This window comes from Gymnogyps californianus, chromosome 6 (assembly GCF_018139145.2).
Source record: "Gymnogyps californianus isolate 813 chromosome 6, ASM1813914v2, whole genome shotgun sequence".
Lineage (NCBI taxonomy): Eukaryota > Metazoa > Chordata > Aves > Accipitriformes > Cathartidae > Gymnogyps > Gymnogyps californianus.
Genome location: NC_059476.1, coordinates 23312045 through 23333110, shown reverse-complemented (window position 1 = coordinate 23333110; position 21066 = coordinate 23312045). Strand labels below are relative to the sequence as shown.

Here is a 21066-nt window from a genome sequence, read left to right as displayed (position 1 = left end):
TGCAGCTGTATGCCCGGGGGATCCAGAGATACAACAGCTTTCCACACTTGGGGTCTTCTTTGGGTGGAAAGTTTTCTTGTGGCTGAGGAAATTGATGCATCCATCAGAAATTAAGCCGATGCTGACTAAGAGGTTTTTCCTCTTCCTGTTACATCCTCTGCAGCTCGAGAGGGAATTTCCTGCCTGGTTGCAGTTCAGAGAACCCATCCCACACTCTCAGCACACGGGTAAATGGGAAGGAGCCCCAGCACGAGGACTGGCAGCCGCAGGGAAAGGGCAGATGTAGCGTGTGCCAAAAACCACAGCATCCTCACGGGGCACCTGGTAGCGTGGCCCCAGTCCTCAGACCAGGCTGTGCCCGTGGCTGAGGCAGGTCTGTTTCCCTGCCCGTCTGGTTCCTCCCCATCCTTGTGCTCTGCCCCCAGCACAGTACAGCTTGGCCCCGGCACTCCACACTCCCCTCACTAATAGGCTGAACTTTAAGGAAAAGGAGTCAGCCTGTCTCAAAACTCCCAATTAAATGGTGAGACCTGGCAATACTCTTGCTGCCAAACAAGAAACGAAGCTGCAGGAGAGAAGCATCCTCCCTTTCTTGCTGGACTACAGCAGCAACTGGGCTCAATGTATTTCTATACAGAGGGGATACGACCTTCCCATGTCAGGGGTGTTCACAAGGTTTAGACAAAAGCACATTAATAATCAGTTTGCCTTTTCTGCACTTTCTTCAAGTTTGGACACCAAAACCAGGTACCACTTCCGTTTCTTGCTTGCAGGCTGTTTTTGATGAGGGCTGGAATTGGTGGTGTCCACCCTTTGGAAGGTTTCACTGCTGTTAATAATACAATCACAAAATGGTAAAATCTCCCTTCAGGTAGATGCATTTACACTGGAATAAAAGTCCTAAGCATGCGATAGCTTTTTCCTGATCCAGTGCTAAGCTATTCAGGTGTAAAACGTTTTGATGCTAATATATCCAATAAACCTGAGATGAAAAAATACATAAAACACAGTTATGCTACTAAAATTTTTCAAGTGTAGACAAAAATAACCATGTACAACACCTAACAACAGCTTTGTGGGGCCCTCTAGACTCTGAACACAGTCATATATTGTGTCAACACAGGGCACTTCCAGTATTAATTATCAGTTTCATACACACAAACACACCCTCTTGTGAGAGTACCTAGAGCATTAAAATCTTGCGCTCATTGCCAGTCATTTTCATCCCATGTTTGCCGTAGGCCAGGGCTGGAGCACTTGGCTTGTGCACATTCGAGGGGATATTTTATTCTTGTTCAAAAAGCTTACTGTCATTGGGTTCTTTTATTTATTGTATTTTGGTAACACAGTCATTTCTATTGGCCCCAAGCATTTTTTGAACACAAGGGGGTAAACTGAGCTTAGAAACGGCCAGCTTGAGACTCCTCTTAGGAACCTAGTTTTCTGACAGCATCAAACATTTTGCTCACTACAAATCAGATAAATTTCAGAGCACTTTGAGTTGCAGCTATATACAGACATCAGCACAGTAGCTTTTTTCCTTCTCCAAACTAGTTATTTAAAAAAAATAAGCCTCTGGGTAGTATAGGAGTGTGTTCAGCAGCATACAAAACAATGGAGCTTAATGGCAGAAAGAAAGGTGTGCAATGGTATATGGGCAGCAGAGCTAGAGGTGAGAGGGTAATACTTTGTCCCCCAGAATTCCTCTGGCTGCTAACAGTGCTACTGAGTTCATGCTAAGGCACCTGTAAGTTGCCCTTCCGCTGCTCTAGTAATTTAAGTCTGCCCACTGCAGCTGGGAGCTGAGACGGCGAGCCCGGGCTGATAGCATGGGTAGGGCATGGCAGCACATTGCGCACCAAGCACACAGCAATAACCACAGCGGTGCATACCTCCCTGGCCCGGGACTGTCTCAATGCAAGAAATAGGGACCTCCTTCCCCGAGGGAATTTATGGCTTTCCTTCTCACCAGCCCTGGACACAACCCTCTTTGGCTTTCCCAGAAAAACAGGAGCACACGCTGGGTGCACAATGAGTGCCTGGAGTGCTGCAAGGAAATTGGGTGCAGCCCACAAACACTCTATCCCACCGCAGTGGGAGGCAAGGGGGGAGCAGTATAATGAATCTCCCAGTCTAGGAAGAAAGGATGCCTTCCGTTGGATAACATGAGTTTGGGAGCAATAAAATAATAACTAAATACAAGACCAATGTGGTGGGGAAAAGGGGCCAGTTAAACACCCTGTCTTTAAATTGTGGCTGATGCCAATCAGCAAACTCCAGTGACTGCTACAGCAAAAAGTCAATTCACTTCAGTTGATATCCGGCCCGTGGTGTTTGTTGCAGCGGCACAGGAGGGCTGGCACCTGGGGGAGCAGAGCGAGGAGGCAGCTGGACTGGATCTCCCCTGACAGCTCCCCTCCCGCCTGGCTTTCTCATGGCATTTGTAGCAGGGCTGTAGCACCCACTGGCTCTCTGTGGTCTCCTTGGGGCCACTGATCTTGTGGACAGCTGAAGTCCACAAAATTAGGCCGGTTTAACCGGTGGAGCAGCACATTTTCTCCTGACAATGCTAGAGTCAGCAAAAGTCTGGATGGGACAGTAATGCAGGGACTGGTGCTCTCTTAGCAAGCAGAGACCCCATATAGGTTATGAAGCTGTGGGCTGTAGGGAGCTTGTATTGCTTAAACCTAGCCTAGGAGTAATTTCCCACGCGTTTCCCAAGGCAGCACTCCGGTGAGCGTAGCCATACCCAGGGCATGCCAGAGCTCTTCATGCCTGGCCTGCGTGTTTGGAGTTCACTCCAGTGGGGTGACACCACAAACCTGCCCATGGGAGCTTGCATTCGGGACAGTCCTGCCACTTCCCCCTCACCCCTCTTACCCATAGCCTGAAGCCCCAGCTACAACCAAGGCAGAGTTTTGCATTGTGAACACATAACATGCGATTTAAATAAAGAAAGAAAAAAACCGAAAAGAAAAAAAACCACTGAACCCACTCTGCTCTCTCTCCTCCCCACCCCAAACATTCCAGCCTTTGCTTTCCTGCCACTTGAGAGGGGGGTTGTTTATTGACATTATGCAAGTGCTGAAATATTTTTCTTTTTCTTCTCTCCCGTCCCTTTTTTCCTTTCTCCCCCTCTCTCCTCCGGGGGTTGCAAAGGTAGTTCAAACCCCTCCAGTCATCTCGGCTTATCAGCCAAAGGAGATGCATTCCTCTGGGCTGCTCCCTTTATAAGTCACTGCTGGCCGGGCGCCCGCTCGCCGCTCCGCAGCCTCCGCGCCGGCAGCGCTGCCTGCTGCCCCCGCCGCCCCGCCATGCCCTAGCCCTAGCCCGGGCCCCGCTCGCCCGCCGGGGGACGCGCAGCAGCCCGGGGTGGGCCGGCAGCGATGGCACCCCCGTCCCCGTCCCCCGCCCGCCCCTGAGGGCGGCTGCTGCCGGGATGTTCAGCTGGCACCGGAGCTTCACCCTGGGAGCGCCCTGGAGGAGAGGTGAGTCCGCCGCCCCCCCGGGGCTGCCACGGCCCGCCCGCAGCCAGCCGGCGGCTGCCGGCACACCTCCCCAAACCCGCTCCTCCGCCATCCCCTTCCTTCCCCTCAGCGGCCGCGCAGACGGTACTTAGGGCAAGCCCAGCCCGGCCCGCCCCGCTCCCGGGCCCCGCCGGACGGGCTGCCCGCACCGCCCCGCACCGCCGCCGCCCCGGCCCCGGCCCCATGCTGCGCTCCCTGCTCTCCGGCTGCCTCTGCCCCCACGCAGGTAAGGCTGAAATGAGCCCCCCCTCGCTTAAGCCTCCGGCCGCTCAGCTCCTGCCCCGGGGCCGGCGGGGTGAAGGATCGCGCTTTAGGAACCGATTTGTTTACGGGTTTATTTTGTATTTGTAAGCGTGGAAAGGCTTGGGAGAGAACAGCGGGAGAGGCGGGAGCGCTGTGACTCCGAACGGTCTGTGCGTGAAGGAGGGCGAACTGCCCAGGACGGGAGCAGGAAGGGTGAACACAGGGGACTGGCAGCTGAGCGGCTGTGCGCACATGTCCCGCCGGTATCGCTCGGGTTTTGCGCTAACGTGAGGCGGATCAGGTCTGCCCTCCGCCTGTCACTGCGCTGGCAATGGGTATCGGATCGCTTTCTAGGCTGGTACCTCCCCATCCAACAGGGATTATCCCGAGTTTGAGAGGTTTTATTTGCTCCCTCCCGTTCCGTGCAGATGAGGTGACCCAGGCAGGGAAGGCAGCTATGGTCCTGCAGCAGATCACTTGTAACTTTGTAAGTCTGTTGTCAAAACAAATGATGTGGTCTCAGACTGCCTTTTTCAGGCACAATGGGTCTGGTATGTTTTATGCCTCAGCCAGTGCTGCAGGCTTTGAGATCACAAGCCCCAGGTAGCAGAATCCCCTTAGCATCCCTGTTTGCCCTTCAGCTTGGCTTGTGCCAGCGGTAAATGAGATCTGCAGTTTCTGTCTCCATTAACATCACTGCACTGCGTTGGTTTGCTTGGCATGGAGGTGGCTACAGACAGGGTTTGCCAGAATCTAAGCGTAGTGTGCTGTGCAACAGCAGGATGGTAAAGGTGTTGCAAAACACTGTGTTGGAGTGGTTATGCCTCCTGGGGTCCTGACTTCCCATCCGTATGCTGAACTCCTTCCTCCCTGGACTGCTGCAGTGCAGGCAGCTCCTGCAGACTCACCAGAGCTGCCACGTTTGTGGGCATCTGCTCAGGCACTCACTGCTGGGATTGTGCTTCCCAGCTCTCCTGCTCTGGGGCAGCTACTCAGAGCTCAGTGTGAGCTGGAGCCTCTCTGAGGTGCCCTACCAGGTAACTGCTGGGCACTGTGCTAGCAAGGGCTGTTGAAGCACATTGCTCTGTCTGGGTTTGGTCTGCAGACTGCATTTTTACCTAACAACATGAAAGGCTCTAGAGCAGTGCTGCTGCGAGAGGACTCCAGCGTCACCACCAGATGTGGAGAGTATTGGAAGAAATGCCATTTTACAGTATGGTGGAAACTGCTCTTTTTTTTCCCCAGATGTAATTTGACCATGAACTTGTTTCCCCCAAGCTATATAGTGCAAGCCTGATGGCAGGGTTAGGAGGGGAAAGGAAGCTTGCTTTTCCAAATGGAAGTGTCCCTCATCACCCAGACAGCAATATTGTCGCAGGGGTAGGTGGAAGCTTTGGTGGGGGAACAGACTTATCAAACAGAGCACTGAGGAATCAAAAAGAGATTCAGCTAGAATTTCTCCAAATAAGAAACAGGGACAGTGCTCCCTAATCACTTTGGCTGGAAAGAGACACCAAATACTATTTGTGTCCTGGTTTGGACCCCATCTCTACTCAGAAAGAGCCAAGAATATGCTGTTTCTTGCAAGCTTTGTGGCAGGGACTTTAAAGTTGCATCTCCAAACGCAGCTTAAGATAGAGAATATAAATAAAAAAAAAAACGTGGGGGTCTTTTTGGGTCTTTTGGGTTTTTTTGGGGTTTTGTTTTGTTTTTTTAGAGTGGCAGCTCAATAACAGGGGTATAGGCTGGATCTTCCCCCCCTCCTTGGGGGGGACTGTTAGAGCAGAAGTATCAGGGTGGCAGGACCTGTTGTATCAGCAAGTTCAGTTTACTGCAGCTACAGAGCCCTGCTTCACCACCTCCTCTTCATCTGACCAAGGTCCTTGTGTGGCCCCAGCAAGAGCAACAAACCCCAAAATTGTCACCACTCTCATTGCAACCATAAAAGATTTCAGACATACCAAAGAGTATGGTTACACCTGCCCACTGCTACCTCCTTTGAGCAGAAGCATCTCTCTGGGGTTTTGCCTAGGGACAGCAATGACTACACATGAAGAATGGGTTAACAGTGACCTTTCTGATACGATTCATGAGTTCCTTTAGCTTCAGTTGAAGCACTGGGGTCTTAATGGCTTTGGTCTGCGGGGCTATTGAACAGTTGTTTATCCAAGCTTATTATAGGCAATAAAACCTGAATTACTACATACCTGTCATCCCTGGGGGGCAAGTTCCATCCTTGCAAAGGGCCTCCTGTCTCCTAGTTTGTTTCTGGCTGAATACTCCTTTGCGATATGAGGCAGCCTGCAAATCAGATGTGCAATGAAAAGATCTCCTAATTCAGACAGTTTTTGCCAAGGTGTGGTATATTTGTTTCCATTGTTTTCATTTTCTGCTCAGACACATTAGCGAGCTGTGTGCCAAATAATCTTTTGCTATTATACAGGGCTGCTCATGAAAGCACTATTTCCTTTATTTAAGGTTTTGAACCTCCCTCCTGAAGGAGCACAAGGGGAATTTCCAAGGAGAAGGATTTGCAGGTCTTTAGTGAGAGCTGTCATCTCCCTGAAAAAGTCTCACAAACAAGCACCATAGGTGACTGTGGGAGCTGAGCCTCCCCCCCACCCCAGGAGTGGTTACGTTGCAGGGTAGGGAGGACTTGGGCACAGATCCTTGTGCACCAAAGTTATCCTTGGCCTGGTTTTTCCACTGGGCTATATAGCCAAAAAAATAAGTTGCAGGGTAAATGCAGTAACGAGTGGGAGAGGCTTTTTAGCTGGCACTGTGCGCAAGGTCAGGTGTTGGTCTAAAAACTGGTGACTGCCAGCCTACACAAGTAACTCTGATAAACCAGGTGGTCTGTGGGGGCCTGCTGTGCCCCAGGACTTGCTGCCAGAGGTCACTAATCTATCAGACCTGTTGCTGTGTTTCAAAAACTTCACAGGTCACTTGGAATGAATTGAAGCAAGCTGTAAAAGTGTCAAGTGGCCTCTCTACTTGGAAATCCATTTCCTCTTTAGTTCACCCAACTATATCCATCAGTAAACAATCAATCTCCCTCTCATTCCTCCTCAAATGCCTGAAAACAGCTATAATTATCTCCTCCTCTTCTAAAACATAGGTATTAAAGCAATGAATGCCTCTTCAGAGTCCTTGAACCTTGTTATCTTTTTCTCACCATCTATTTTACATGGATTTATCATTACCAGCTGCAGCTATGGGGGATCTAAGATTTCTGGTCACATTATATTACCAAACTATCATCCGGAGGAACTTCACACACTTAACTAACAGTGAGACTGGAGAGCGCCTTGGAGCCAAACAATCCAAGAAATTTGTGCTTTTTGTTCAAGGACTGTCTGAGATCTCAACCTTGCCATAATTATTCCTTTGCATTCAACATTTCAAGCAAATCAAGTTATATATATACTCCCATGAAATCCACATGCATTTCCAGTTCCCTAGTTGGATAAATTGAAATTTTGAGAATTGGGTCTATCATACAAATATTCAGTTACCACATGGGAATGTGTTCCTCTGCAAACATGAATTTTTCAGTCACAATTCTGGTAAAAAAAACCAAAACATTTTTATGGCAGTAATTTTCAAGCCTTCACAAGTTTCTGCCATTGTAGACAGAGGTTGTAACTGGTGCACTGAAGACACAAGACCTTTCCATAAGCTCCCCTTAGAAATTCTTAAGCTCATGATTGTCCTAGTTGTTTAGGAAAAGCCCTTGCTCAGATTGGGTAGCCCAAGTGTGGTGGGTTGACCCTGGCTGGATGCCAGGTGCCCACCAAAGCCACTCTATCACTCCCTCTCCTAAGCTGGACAGGGGAGAGAAAATATAACGAAAGACTCATGGGTTGAGATAAGGACAGGGAGATCACTCAGCAACTACCATCACAGGCAAAACAGACTCGACTTGGGGAAAAAACCTAATTTATTACCAATCAAATCAGAGTAGGATAATGAGAAATAAAACCAAATATCTTAAAAACACCTTCCCCCCACCCCTCCCTTCTTCCCAGGCTTAACTTTACTCCTGATTTTCTCTACCTCCCACCCCCCGTGGCACATGGGGATGGGGAATGGGGGTTTGGGTCAGTTCATCACACGTTATTTCTGCTGCTCCTTCCTCCTCAGGGGGAGGACTCCTCACACTCTTCCCCTGCTCCAGTGTGGGGTCCCTCCCACGGGAGACAGTCTTCCATGAACTTCTCCAACGTGAGTCTTTCCCACGGGCTGCAGTTCTTCACAAACCACTCCAGCATGGGTCCCTTCCACGGGGTGCAGTCCTTCAGGAACAGACTGCTCCAGCGTGGGTCCCCCGCGGGGTCACAAGTCCTGCCAGCAAACCTGCTCCAGCATGGGCTCCTCTCTCCACGGGTCCACAGGTCCTGCCAGGAGCCTGCTCCAGCACGGGCTTCCCACAGGGTCACAGCCTCCTTTGGGCATCCCCCTGCTCCAGCATGGGGTCCTCCACAGGCTGCAGGTGGATATCTGCTCCACCATGGACCTCCATGGGCTGCAGGGGGACAGCCTGCCTCACCATGGTCTTCACCACGGGCTGCAGGGGAATCTCTGCTCTGGTGCCTGGAGCACCTCCTCCCCCTCCTTCTTCTCTGACTTTGGTGTCTGCAGAGTTGTTCCTCTCACATCTTCTCACTCCTCTCTCCGGCTGCAATTGCTGCTGCGCAGTAACTTTTTCCCTCTTCTCAAATATGTTATCCCAGAGGCGCTGCCACCATCGCTGATGGGCTCGGCCTTGGCCAGCAGCAGGTCCCTCTTGGAGCCGGCTGGCATTGGCTCTATCGGACACAGGGGAAGCTTCTAGCAGCTTCTCACAGAAGCCACCCCTGTAGCCCCCCCGCTACCAAAACCTTGCCACGCAAACCCAATACACCAAGATACAGCAGCGTGCTCACAGACTAGCTTTGCTTGAAAGGTGTTGGGAAGGCAGATTGTCTGCAGAAGCTCAGTGCCAAGCAGCACCCCTGCCATCACCAGGACTGGGATCAGGTCTTCAACAGGCCTGTAAAGCACAAGGAAGCAGGGAGATCCTCACTCCATGGAAGTCCTGTGGAGCAAAGCTCTGTGGAGATAGATTTCCCTCCCAGAGGGTCAATTGGTAGTGGTTGCTGGGGTTTTTTTGGGCGGGGGTTGTTTGTTTGTTGGGTTGTTTTGTTTTAGATTTTTTGGCAGCATAAGAGTAATCCAATTCTTCTAAGTATTGGGGTCCTATCTATGCAACGACTCCCTGTGCCCACGAGACTATGCAAGGGACAGCCATTGCCTAGCTAGGAAAGTAACACAGCTCCTGTGTGCTCTGTGGGGGGGCCAGCTGGTGGGCTAGTGCTGAAAAGGAGGTGCCAACACAGCCCCCCCCACCCAGCCCCACCCCTCAGCACATATGGGGGAAGAGTCAGCAGCAAAAAATGCCTATTGTTTCAGAAAGGAAGTGACCCCTTTTCTCTTAAATGCTGGGAAATTGAGACCTCATCATTGGCGAGAAAAAAAACCCCACCTCTTCACAGTGAAAGGGAAATACCACCTGAGCTGTACTGCCAGCGGTGTTAGAGAATGTGTCGCAGCGACAGGACTAAAGGGAGACTTTTTTGGAAAGGAAGGAAGGAAAATGAGGGAATGCAAGGACTGAATGGGAGAGGCAGCCTTTCATTTCTAGGTCATGAGTTTGACTCCAGCTCACTAGTCACTGCTGCCTAATGATTCTTCAAAAGCTGATGATCATCTCTTAGTCTGTTACTTGGAAGCCACAGCCCCATCACAGAACCTATCCTGCATGGCACAGGATTTAATCCTTGGCACAGCTGGAGCTAGAGAAGAGTTACTAGGCAGGCTGTGTGGGTCCTCTATGATATGCTGAAAAACCTTTTCTGGAGTTTCGCACGTGCATCTTGCTCCTGTGCTCAGGACTAAGCAGACTCGTAGGAATGATGGGGTTTGACTTTGGTCTTCCTTTGCAGGGCAGCTGTGCAAAATCCCTGCTACTCCAGCAACCCAAGTCATTGGTGATGCCCTTTACTTCTGCTGCTGTCTTCCTGTGGCACAGTACAGTTGGAAAGTACTGGCCTTATGGACTTAAACCTAGAGGGTGTTGCATGTCTTGTGGTAGACGGGAGTAGAGGGAGGAATAGGCACTCTGAGCATCTCTGGACTGCTCACCTTGTGCTTCTCCCTGGGACTGCCACCCTGCATAACCCCGCCAGCACCACCCACTGTGGATGGGTTCGCTGTGCACATGAACCTTGCAGCAGCTCTGGGGACAAGCAGAGGGTTGCCATGACTCTAATGCTGCTATCCTTTGTAACGCAATGGCAGATGGAGACAAGCAAAGTTTTGGCTCCAGTTGTGCCAGTCATTGTGCACTTGTTTAACAGAGATTCTCCCCATACCAAGTAGCCTACAAATCAGGATGAACATTTTGAGAAGCTGGGTGGTCACAGACCAGAAGGGAGGAGAGCAGCACAGGGCAGCACTGTATGGTATAGCTCTGTACTGCCTCTGGCAGCACTCATCCCACTGCCAGCCTGGCCTGTTCCCACCACCAGCACTTCCATTAGCCAGATGCATCAGAAGACCATGTGCTATGATACCTGAGTCAGCGCATCAGAGGCCAAGGACCCCTCTCAGGGACGCAGCAGAGCTTAACAGGTCTTGCACTGAAGGAATTGCCCGTGAAACACAGCTTTGAGCCACAGGCATAGACGTAAAAAAGAAAAAGCTGGACCTGGATTTCAGTGCTTTGGAGCATGGGGATTTGAATACAGACTTTCTCTTGGTTTACTAGAAAAGTGGGAGCTTTTGCAGGAATTAGGCCTGGGCAGGACTAGGAATGCCTAGGAGCTTTGCCTGGGCAGTTGTTTGAGTGCATCTCTTACACGCAACTTACTTTGGATAAAGAAACTGCTTGAAAGCAATTTTACGTTTAGATATCCGCCCTCCTTCCTCAGGTCAGAAATCTCTATATTAATGCACTAGGCTGCGCCCTGGCAGCTACTAGTTATTGTGCAACAGGAAAAACACACTTGGACTTAAAATTCCAAGGAAAGGAAAGCCTTGGGGCAGGAGCTGATGGGAGGGTATTCGCCTTTGAAGGATGTAAGTTTCTCTGCTAGGCTTTGCTAACTGCCAACACAGAATTATCCTAGAAAGCAACTTGGAAACAAAGTAATGCAAAGTTCTAGAGACTTAGCTGGGACAAATCAATTCCTTTCACTCCCTACTAATTACCTTCAGATATTAGCTAGTTCACTGTTACCACTCCCCATGAGATAGGAAGCAGTCCTATTCTCCAACTGTACAGGCACAGGAAGTCCAAGCAACTTGCCCAAGGTTACACATAATCAGTCTCTGTCAGTTACAGGCTTATATTACAACCCAGAGAACCCTGTTTATCTCTGGTGTGATTATAGAGCCATATAGGGCCAATCCTTTGAAGGGGTAGTAGGCAAGTAGCACAAGTTGACCTGAGACAATGTTTGGCCTGGGCACACACTGCCGAAGATGCTGCAGGAAGCTATACTGATTCCTAAGCGTGCACACACAACTCCATTCCCTCCAGTGCTGCCCTACCAGTGTCCCAGCCAGCTGCCTGAAAGCAGCATCTTTTGGTACTTTACCCCCACCCCAGAAGGGGTGTGGAAAACCAGTCCAGGGGAAAGGAAACAAAAAACAACAACAACAAAAAAAATCTTGGCTGATTTCCCAGGAGCAGCAGTGTCAAACTTGGCTGGCCTCCAGCACAAGTAAATACATCTTACCAACCCTAATGCCGCCATTCAGCTCTCTGAAGTTCTTCACACCTCCTTTCAGAAGCCTCTGCACAGCATTGTAATCATACTCCCGCAGCATGCTCCCTCCAGCACCAGGCAAGAGTCCATCTTCTCTGCTTTGCTCTGGGCCCCTGGTATTGTTGTACAAAGCACTTACAGGCCAAGTCTTCAGCCAGAATTAGCGACACAATTCTGTTAGGGGCCCTGGTAATGAGCTAATTTATAGCAGCTGAGGGTCTGGTTCACTTTTTTTTTTTTTTGATAATTGCACAGATGAGCTTTAATTGCACCGTTCTGGTGTTTGTTGGCAATATGCTTGAAAGAGTTGAGTGTTTTTGTATGCCTCTTTCAAGATCTGTAGCAGAAACAATCTGCTTGTTGGAAGCCCCATGGTTTAGATTCCACAACCCAGTTAACAGAGAGGAACAAGAGACTGTTCCGTCAGTGAAGTGCAGCAAGAAAAACTTGAGTTTCAGGTCACTGCCTTAATCATGGGAGATCTCTCTGCTGTAGCACAGATGATCTCATTGACCATGGGCAAGTATCATTGAATGAATGAGGACGAGGTGCCTAGGTGTGTTGCAAAATCCTGCCGTCCTTTGCATCTATTCTGAACTTGTGGTAGGGGGTGATAACATTTTGCATCATCGCAAGGGGTTGGGAGGATAAATCAGAAATGCTCAGGCACTGTGGTTACCAGGACCTGCCAGTGCTGAGATCAATGGTTTGCAGCCTAGAAGAGATAAACAAGAAATTGTTGTGAAACCATGAGAGCAAAGGACTGTGTTGTCCAGAGTGCAGACCTTTCTCAGCACTGGAGTTGTTGGTGTCGAGGGGGCCCTCACGCAGAGGGTCAGAGATTTCATCTCATTTTTTATTTTTTCTACCCCAGCCAAACTTTCTGGTACACGTTGTAGCTTTTGTAGTCATAAAAGATACAAATTAAAGCATCTGATGTCTCCTTCTGTAAGTAGCAAGACCTCATTTTAATAAACTGCTTCCTGATTTCAGACAAAGAAATATTTGTGTAGGCCAGCGTGAAACCGGTTAAGCAAGAAAAAAAAAGGGGCAGATTGAAAGACACTGAGAGAATCTCCAATCAAAGGAAAGCATGGCATGATTAATAAGTGAAGGCAATCAGTCTGTGGGAAGGAACTACCATTGCATATAGTAATTCCTGGTAAGAGTGACAGCTGTATGATTTGTTCTTAAAAAGAAAGTGCAGCAACACAGCTACTCTCCTCCTGACTCTCAGTGGTTTTGTTGTGCCATCTGGGGTGGTGATGCCATCAGAAGAGCCTATTAGCCTTTTATTTTTCATGCAGATTCAATGCTTTGCCTCTTGCTGCCAAGAGGTGTTTGCAGCTGAACAGGTAGATCCTTTTCACTCCAAATAAGTAAGGACTCAGCTCCACCTCCTCCTTCCAAGACCTGGCACGGAGCTCCCTCTTACAGGTGGCATTTTGCTGTGTGTGAAGCTGCAAACCAGGCTCCCTATTCCTTGTCCTCAGTTCAGGGTCCATCATGCTCATCCCAAGAGCAGAAGGGCTGTTACCCAGCCCAAGCAGCTCCTGATGAGCTTTCCTGTGGCATTTCCGTGGGCAATGTCTTTCTCTTGTCCCCCACCACAGCAATGTACTGGTGTTGCATTGCTGACAGTCTGGCACTGACTGTCCCAAACGTGGCTCTTTACAGTGGAGAGATGCCTGTGAATCCTGCCAAGGGAGGTGGGTGCAATTCTGTAAATGATAAACAAGATCTTCAATAAGGGATTATAAGCACTATGTGCCCAAGTGCTACAAAAAGCCTATCAGATGGGATTATTTACCACTGACAGTCCTTTATGAAAATCCAGTGTAAAATATTAAATCTATGGCTGCCTTTGAACAGTAAAGGGCATGTTTCAGTGGTATCCCAAGAAATTCTCAAGATCAAATAGAAGGAATTTAAATAAAGTAGAAAATGATCCATGTAATAGCTAGCTTGGCCTTAATGAGTAAAAGTCTCCCTTGTCTGTGGACATTGTGGAAAGCAAGGTGGCGGAGGGAAGGCTGGAAAACGGGTTATTTCGGAAAGAGGGAGTTTTCTGGGTTACGGTGAAGGAGGGTTGCACAGCAGAGCTCTCCCTGCTCTCCCGCTGGTGGGGGGGTCCCAGGCTTCCCTGCCTACTTACGGATAATTACGTTACCGGAAGTGAGTTTGTGAAGCAGCTGCTGGTTTGATGTCAGGCAAAAAGGAAGGAAGTAGGAGAGGGGAATGAAAGGAAATGAAGTAGGAAGTAAGATATCCTGAAAAGTGTATGCATTGTAGCCTGCTGAGATGCTCTGGGTCAGGCACTAATAAGGGAAAAGATACCGGAGAAACTGAAGTTTTGTACTGCAGCAATTCCTGGTCCCAAATCCACGAACAGATGGATTTGGAGCTGAGATTTGCAGTTTGCTAAAGGGTGGATGCAGAGCTTTCACACTGGCTCTCATATCAGCGTGAACCAGAATTCTGCACTGTGAAATACTAGATTCAGAAAAACAGTAAGAAAACCTGGGGGCAGATCTGCAACTCCTGTAGATCAGCCTTTCATCCAGAGATGTTCTACCACATTGCCATGTGAAATAATTGTGATGTGAAACCAAGTCTTCTTTGTCCACGTGCAAAAACCTCATGAACAAAGCTGCCCCCCTCTCCTTTATCTTTACAAAGAAGGTAAGAGTTCATTTAAAGAAATTACTTCATAGCTAAAACCATACAGGGAGTGAAAAAGATCTACAGTGCCTCGTTTGCTTTTCCTATCAGTATTTGCTTTTTGTCACCTGTATGTGCACAGAGAATACTGCAGAGAATACCAAACAGTTTGCAAATTGCTTGTTGCAACCCAAAATTCACTTAAGCCTGCGGAAAGACAGATTTCGTTTTACCCTTTTTTCTGCTGGTTCAGAATACAGTTAATCAGAGGAAATACTTTAGCCTTAAATTAACGTCTATTGTGCTGAATGAACGTGTACTTCTCTGTGTCTGTATGCAGGTAATCACTAAAATGTTATCTGGCTACATGTGTTGTTTTCTACCTATCTACTAAATCAGAACTCTGTGTGCATTTATGACTCCCCCTGAAGGACTCTGGGGCTATGAAACACAACACTTCTGTTGTAGCAAAGCCTACAAAAAAGCTTCATATAGCTCAAGAAAAACAAATTAGTGCTGTCCCCCTCTACCACCTTACTATAGACAGTTTTACATTTCACATCCCTCAGGGGATGCACTAGACACTGAGTTTTGTAGCCTGTTGTGACCTTCTACTTGTTTTCTTTTAAGCAGGTAAGAAGAGCCCACCTGCTGAGGACAAAGTCGTGTTAACACATATGAAGATACTGAGCAATGAAGGAATTCAAAACCCAGGGTTAATCCCAGAGGTTCCAGCTGACAGAGCCTGCACAGAAGAGTCCCATCTCCCCGGTGCCAGCCTCCCACCAGACTGCCAGGGAAATCCGAATGCAGCAGCCGCACCAGCAGATCCAGACTATGCAGATGACCCAGCAAGCACAGACTATGTAGCCACGCTGCCTGACCTCAGCACCTTCGAGTCCAAGTGCCGACTTCACAGATTCTCCAAATTTGAATCCGAGGACTCTGGGGTTGAATTGCCAAGCGGGGCTAATTCTCCATCAACACCGACGGGTTCAGAGAAGAGCTTTGTGCTTCACAGCAGAGACTCATTCTGTGACTCGGGCGTGCTTAGCACCTCTTCTTCTCCAGAAATTGACCACCTGATAATGAGAACATGTAAAGAGCGTGCCAGAAAAGTCAGCCACCAAGATCCAGAGAGTGAAAAGCAAGCTGAGTACTATAGCCAGGAGGCAGATGCTGTGCAGGGTCCTACAGCTTCCCTTGAAGACTTCAGTGTCCCTCAGGAAGAAAGTCCCAATGAACATTTTGACCAAAGCGAAAGGCAATCTCTGGAAAAGGAACCTACCCCAGAGACGGACCTTCCCAGGGAAAGCACTCTTCCCACCCCAGCTCCCATAGAAGAGCCAAAGACAATTGCTGACAATTTCCCAGAGAACTTTGGCAGTATGCAAGACCTTCAGATCCATGGACATCAGCTGAAGAAGTACCCCACAAGCGACAGTCTGGATGAATACATGGATGAATGCTGCAGATTGAGTGAGGTAAGAAACACCTAAACTGAATCTTACAGCTAGGCCTGTCCAAACACCTCAGTCAGGGTTCAAGTCCTGTCCTCTGTCACGAACTAGGACACATCTGAGTGGGGTAGAAAATGTCCCCTGAAACTGTTGTAAGCAGCAAATCTTGGCAATTGATTTTTAAGAGCTCTTTTCATAGCAGTGAAATTCTGAAATAATTCACATATATTGGGTCTGGGTAAGGATGACTAGTGGCTCATGGAGATCTGATGTTTCAAAAAGCCCTAGATTAGAGGATGGACTTGATTCTGGTCTTAAAATGAAGATTGTGAAGTTAGTCATCATCCTCTGATACATGGGACAGGGATCAGAACACAGTTTCTTTTTCAAGGCCAGGTTATTCCTGTTCCTGGGAACAGCTGGACTGCAGTCAGAGAGCCAAAGTTTGGAAAGGACTTGTCTAAGGGGTAGCTCATTCCTGTCCAGGCCTGTCCTGTCCTCTTGAGCCAGCTCTCTCGAATAATGAGTGAGCACGGAACTAATGAACTAATTCAAGTCTTTGCTGGGCTGGAGACGGAGATCCCATTTTAACCTTCCAGCCCAGCCATGATGGAAACTGCTGTGTTCTGAGACTGACCGAACTGCAAAGACATAATATTTTCAGCACCTTGTCCTACTCTTTCCCCCTTGCTGGGTACACCATGCGACTGACAGGAGAATAAAAAGCCCTTCTGTGCACCTTCTTCCATAGTGGATGCTGGCAAGCGCTCACGCCAGTGCTTTGCCTGAAGCCCCATGCTGCCGACACGCACACAGATTGCCGCCTTGCCTGCCCACTGCAGTGGCTTCCATGAACCAGCGACGGAAAGATCTAACTGGGGAGCTGATTCTTGATAGAGAGACAGAACAAAAAGCCCCATCAGCAAAAGGAAAGGAGGGGGCAGGCTAGGTGAAGCGGGTCACACAGACACACCAAAAATATCAAACAGTGCATAACAGGGATTTCTTTTCGGGGGCATTCATTGCGGTAATAGTGATGAATTGGAATGGGAGATGGGTGGGAGGAAGCCAAGTGACAATTGCTGTGTGCTGCGCATATAATTTCACCATGACCTCTCTGCATGGGCCCTGAACCATCAGGAGATGGCCTTCCTGTCCAGCATGCCAAACCCTCCCGAGCAGCAAGGAAGGTCAGAGATGGCCCATCTCTGTTAACATTGCATATCGAGGCAGCACAAGCAACGCACAATCCAACAGAGCAACCTCTTCCTCCCCAGAGCTGTCTCACCCACGGCAGAAGACAGATGTCTATATTGCACGGTTCCCAAACAGACAGTGACCTGGCCTTTTGGCAGGGAGTTCAAAAAAGGACCGGAGCAGGAGAGTTTGAATACAAGGAGACTTTATAAAAAATTACCTAAATTCTCTGTCACACTCTGGAGGGTTTGCAGCCAGCTTGGTCTTGTCTGACAGCTCTGGCTGCCCATGAAATTCCTTTAAATCCTTTGTGAAATGGAGCCTCAGTTTCCCAAAGCAGAGCATTTAAATAAACAAGAGAATAAATTAGAAAGAAGCTGAAGAGGAAATGAAGCTCTTGGTGGCTTATCTCCCCTCCTTTTTAATATCCTCACTGGCTGAGTGCTAAAGCTCTGTGCCCCAGAGCACTTTTCTTTGTTTGTTTTTCGAGCTGTATAAATACAGCTGTGACCTAGATGCTGGGGAAGTTTGCCCCTCTTCACAGAGCACCTCCAGGCTGCTGTATCTCAAGAGCAGCTCTCTTCAAACTGCTGGGATGCCAGGTAGCACCCAAGCTGACTGGGGCAACAAATGCCCACAGCTGCTGCACAGCCCTGCGGCTGCTGCTGCTGCACCGTGTGCCTCAGAGCACAGGGACAACCTCCTGCAGCTGCAGAGCCTTCTGCCCTCACCAAACCTGCACAAGGTTGACCTGTCCTCACTGTCATACAATAGAGGCAGGACAGAGTGAGACCCACTCAGAAATGATGTCCAGATAATCATCTGCCCGTACAGCTGATGGACACATCTTGGTTCACCCCAGCTGAGGCTCTGCTCCAGGCTTACTCTGTGGTTTTCACATTTGCCTGTAACCTGTCCAAGATACAACATGGTACTTAGGAGCCAATCTCTTGTGTGGCCTGATGTCGTCTCAGGGACTCAGATACCCCTGGAAATGCAATCAATGTTGTCTGAAAGGTAGCAGGCCAGTACACGATATTCCTACTCTGCTTGGCAAAGAACACGGCAAACCAAATTGTTCCATCAAATCAATTCCTGCTGCATTAAGTTCATGTTGATAGAGATGCAAGAGTGCTTACGCTGGTTTATATTTAATGCCAGGTGAGAACATTATTTAATTATAGGTGACAGCAACTTCCTCAGTTCTGTTGCTGGTTTGGGGAATACAACTTTCAAGTAACAGGAGAGCAGTTGAGTTTCCCCAGCCCAGCTGGCTCTGGCAAAGCCAACGGCACTCTCCTTGCCGGCACAACACAGCCGAGCAAGGATTCAGTCTCTGGATGAGGATGTCCCTTGATGTCCTCCCAGCCTCCCTCACTGCTGAGGCCACTTCCAAGAGAACAGGAAGGAAAATGCTGAAAAAGAGAGACTGGAAATGACCAAATGTTTTGACCATTTGGATTCATTTCGTGAATGGCTTTCACTGAAAATCTACATCAAATCATTTCAGTCTGGCATTTCTTAAACAAAGGTTTCTGATCTTTTGTTTTGAACTGTCGTTATTTTGAAATTTGCCTACGTCTAGAAAGATGAAAGAAAGTGGAAGCTGTCAAACAACAAGTGAAAAAACTTTGAAGCCTAAATAAAAGCATTTCCTTTTAAGCCAAATGAAATGTTTGGGGACAGTTTGAAGATACATAGCTTTTGATGCTTTTGCTTTGCAAACACTTCCTCACACTCCATAAAGTTTACATTTAAAGTCGGCCCATACCTCTAGAAGAAGAGAAAGGGTGGGAGCATTATCATCATTAAATGAAAAAAAAAAACCATTATTCAAACAGTGCTAATTATCCTGGGCCAAAGCAGTCAAAATACACCTCTGAAGAGAGGGGTACGGTTCAGGGGGAGGATAGGGCAACCTGTGATGGTCAGCCCCATAGCCTGTGCGTGCTGCTTGGAGGAAACCAGAAGCTATCAGTAAGCGCAGCCCCTCCTGGACAGCAGGGTGGAGCCATCAGAAATATACAGCACTATCCTTCTCTTTCCTGTTATTCACAAGCCTTTTGGTGCTGTCAGCTTCCAGTGACAAATGCTTCCCGCTCAGCCTGTGGCATCACTAATCAGTTGCTCCAAGCTCATGATGGGAGGTTTGTAATTACATTCCTTGGCTGTTGGTGCAGTGACCGTACTGCCTCTGTACTGGCCGTGCTAACACAGTGGGAGCGGGCAAGCGAGGGATTTATGGGAGAATGGAGCATGGTATAACTCAAAACTATCCACAAGAGAAAGTGAAGAGCATTGCAAGAAATGTAGAAACCTAAGTCACTGCAAGAAATATCGGCGAGCTCCCGTCTGAATGAAGAAGAGCTTCACCTGCAAGCTAGTCCTGCCTGCCAGCCTCAGCTCCTGCTGCCAGGTCCAGCCCAGGACAATTTTACATTGAGCCTGATTGAAGAAAAGCTCCCAGCTCTGTGACTCTGGTGGCTTCAGAGAAAAAATTGGATTTTACACCAGTCAAAATATTGACTGGAGGGCTGTAGATAAGCCAAAGTTCCCAGTGCAGGTGTTGATCCTGTATTTTTGGGCTTCCTAAGAAATCTGTGGGCCAGCACAACTGTGATGGTTTATTGCTAGCTGAGCAGGGCTACATGTACTGAAAACCTGTCCCCAAAACTTAGTCAGGTGAGCACTCACAAGGGCAGAGATGTCTCTCTAGTTACACAGGTATAAAGTCAGTGTAGTGTACCTTAACTCTGCAGGGTCAAAACCATAACGAGAGTAACTCAGCATAGTATAGCTGAGAGCCTTGGATTCCTTTTCTTCCAGCTGAGGGTCTGGTTCAGTCTGATGTACCTGAAAGCAAAATCTGGCACCTATTTATACATTATGTTGATGCTTTCCTAGTGCAACTTTAACCATCTGATTCGTAAACTGTGTCTGTCTGATCCTCTGCGTCTTCACCTTCAAAAAAGTAGGTGAGGTGTTTTTCCTTCGTCATAGGTTTCATGAACTCAAAAAAGGGGACACATGGCTTTTGTTCCAATACTATTTGACAACCCCATGTGGGGAATGGGGAAAATTTCAGTCCCGTTAGGTGAACGTTTTGGGAAGCTTCAACTGGGAGGACAGAGACTGGAAGAGACTCATCCTGGAAAATGTTTGCAGTTTTACTATGGTTGCTCACCCTCCACTGCTAGCACAAAACTCTCTCACAGGTGCTGAGAGGAAAATCTTTAGACCAGAATGTGACACAGCAGGTTCTACGCTGCACTTGGCATGACCAGAAGATAGTGAGGGCTGTTTAGGCATTTCCAGTCTATGGAAAAGAAAGTCCTGGAAGGATCCCTAGAGAGGCCCTCCCTGAGCAATCCTTTTGGGGGCAACCAGCTAAATTACACAAATTTTCTGTATTGAACGCCTGCCGTATCTGAGCAATCCTGATGCTAATGGGCCTTGTAGTAGGGCAAGCAAGGTGAAGCATCCCCCTTAAAAGCTTTTATCCTTGCGTGCTGACCACAGAGGTGGCTGGCCCTGCAGGCATGGGCAGGCACTGGAGGCTCTGCCTGATTTGCCTTTTGCTCATTTGCGCTTGCTGGAATCACTTTAATAAAATGCAAATTAATTTCCTATTAAATAGCCCAAACTGCCTGCCCTTAACAGCCTCTGAAGAATAGCTGTGAAATAGAGGCCGCCAGCATATTGAGTCCAACCTACAGTCTGGTTTAGGTCCTCTACAGGGGTAAAACCACCTTGCCCCAAGACCTGGAGCAACTGCTCTACACCTTTTCTCTCTCATTTTCTGGGGACCAGTATTTATTCTCAGGAGTGGGAAGTTCTCTCTAACTTTTGCTAAAAGCCAGATTTTCTCCATGCCTGCCCCAAGCACACCTTTGCTTTCAAGTGCCTTCAGCCCTAGACACAGAGCACTGGAAATCAGGGCCACTTTCTCTTCTTCTCCTCCTGCCCGTTTTGCCCTATAAACGTAGCAGCCACGAACACGAAGCAGGACCTTACAATATTAAGCACAGGACAAATATGGAACAAAAAGAGGGTCTCTAACTGAAAGAGGTCACAGTTAAATGCTTCATGCTTTCTCCCCAATCCTGAGGTTACAAGCAAATGTTTTACTTTATCCTCTTTTCCAAGAGCTCCTCTGTCCCTTGTAGT

At 48.4% G+C, this 21066-nt stretch overlaps 1 protein-coding gene across 1 annotated transcript in view; it reads left to right on the top strand.

Annotated features, from left to right (window-relative positions):
- The first annotated feature begins 3441 nt into the window (after positions 1 to 3441).
- Positions 3442 to 21066, top strand: part of LOC127018073 (uncharacterized) — a 33813-nt gene continuing 16188 nt past the window's right edge. Inside the window, exons 1-2 of the mRNA XM_050899422.1 lie at positions 3442 to 3488; positions 14876 to 15726. Of these exons, the coding sequence (XP_050755379.1) occupies positions 14920 to 15726 (807 nt within the window). The 5' untranslated portion in view covers positions 3442 to 3488; positions 14876 to 14919. The remainder of the gene's footprint in view (positions 3489 to 14875; positions 15727 to 21066) is intronic.